This window comes from Cynoglossus semilaevis, unplaced genomic scaffold (assembly GCF_000523025.1).
Source record: "Cynoglossus semilaevis isolate Cse_v1.0 unplaced genomic scaffold, Cse_v1.0 C18997800, whole genome shotgun sequence".
NCBI classification, from domain to species: Eukaryota; Metazoa; Chordata; class Actinopteri; order Pleuronectiformes; family Cynoglossidae; genus Cynoglossus; species Cynoglossus semilaevis.
The window spans coordinates 1-721 of NW_007588990.1; the positions used below are offsets into that span (position 1 = coordinate 1).

General features: G+C 50.9%; 1 protein-coding gene across 1 annotated transcript; it reads right to left on the minus strand.

Annotated features, from left to right (window-relative positions):
• Window positions 1-12: 12 nt before the first annotated feature.
• Window positions 13-715, minus strand: LOC103399474 (heparan sulfate glucosamine 3-O-sulfotransferase 2-like; the record flags this gene model as incomplete). Its single annotated transcript, XM_008338161.3, has 1 exon — window positions 13-715. A coding segment is annotated over one exon (552 nt), but the record flags the coding sequence as incomplete, so codon positions are not given.
• Window positions 716-721: the final 6 nt, after the last annotated feature.

A 721-nucleotide genomic window follows, 5' to 3' on the forward strand; every position in this document is an offset into this window, starting at 1 on the left:
TACAAAATAAAGGTTCCGTGTATTTCCGTGTAAATATAGGGTTTGTCTAATCCGGGGACAACTGAGTCACGATGTCAAGAGTTCAATAGGACTAAGATGACATTCCGCTGAAGATACCCTAGACCATTTTTCACTGAATACATCTCTAGAGGTAGTCAGTCAGTCAGTCCCATTTGAAGTCCTGTCCGACAGTTTCATAGAATTTGATATTAAACGGCCTATAAAACTCCCGCAGCTGCTCTATGACCTCACGGTCGATCTGCACATGAGTCCTTCCCTTGGATTTTCCGAGGCAGCGCGGCTGGCTGCTGCTCTCCGGCTTCTTCAGACAAGGGAAGCCCTTTGTGCGATTGAAATAGAAGTGCTTGTCCGTTATTATTCTCTTCAGTCCCAAAAAGTCTTGAACGCGGCCCATTTCCCCCGCCGGGTCCGTGATGAGTCGCTCGCCGCTCACAAAGTGCACCTGTGACAGGCGGAAGTACTGCAACCAGTTCTCCAGGTGCAGGATGTACATCCCGATGCGAATGGCATTCCAGGAGGTGTCGACGATACCCAAACTTCTGTTTTTAAAGACCAACTCTTCGAAGGTGGGGATGTCGGGCTTCTTGGAAAGAGTCTGCGTGTAGTCAGAGATGGCTCGCGTGACGGGATTGCGCACCACGACGATCAGCTTGGTCTCGTGGGACATGCTGGCGATGCGTCGGGGCGCCTCTCTGGTCAC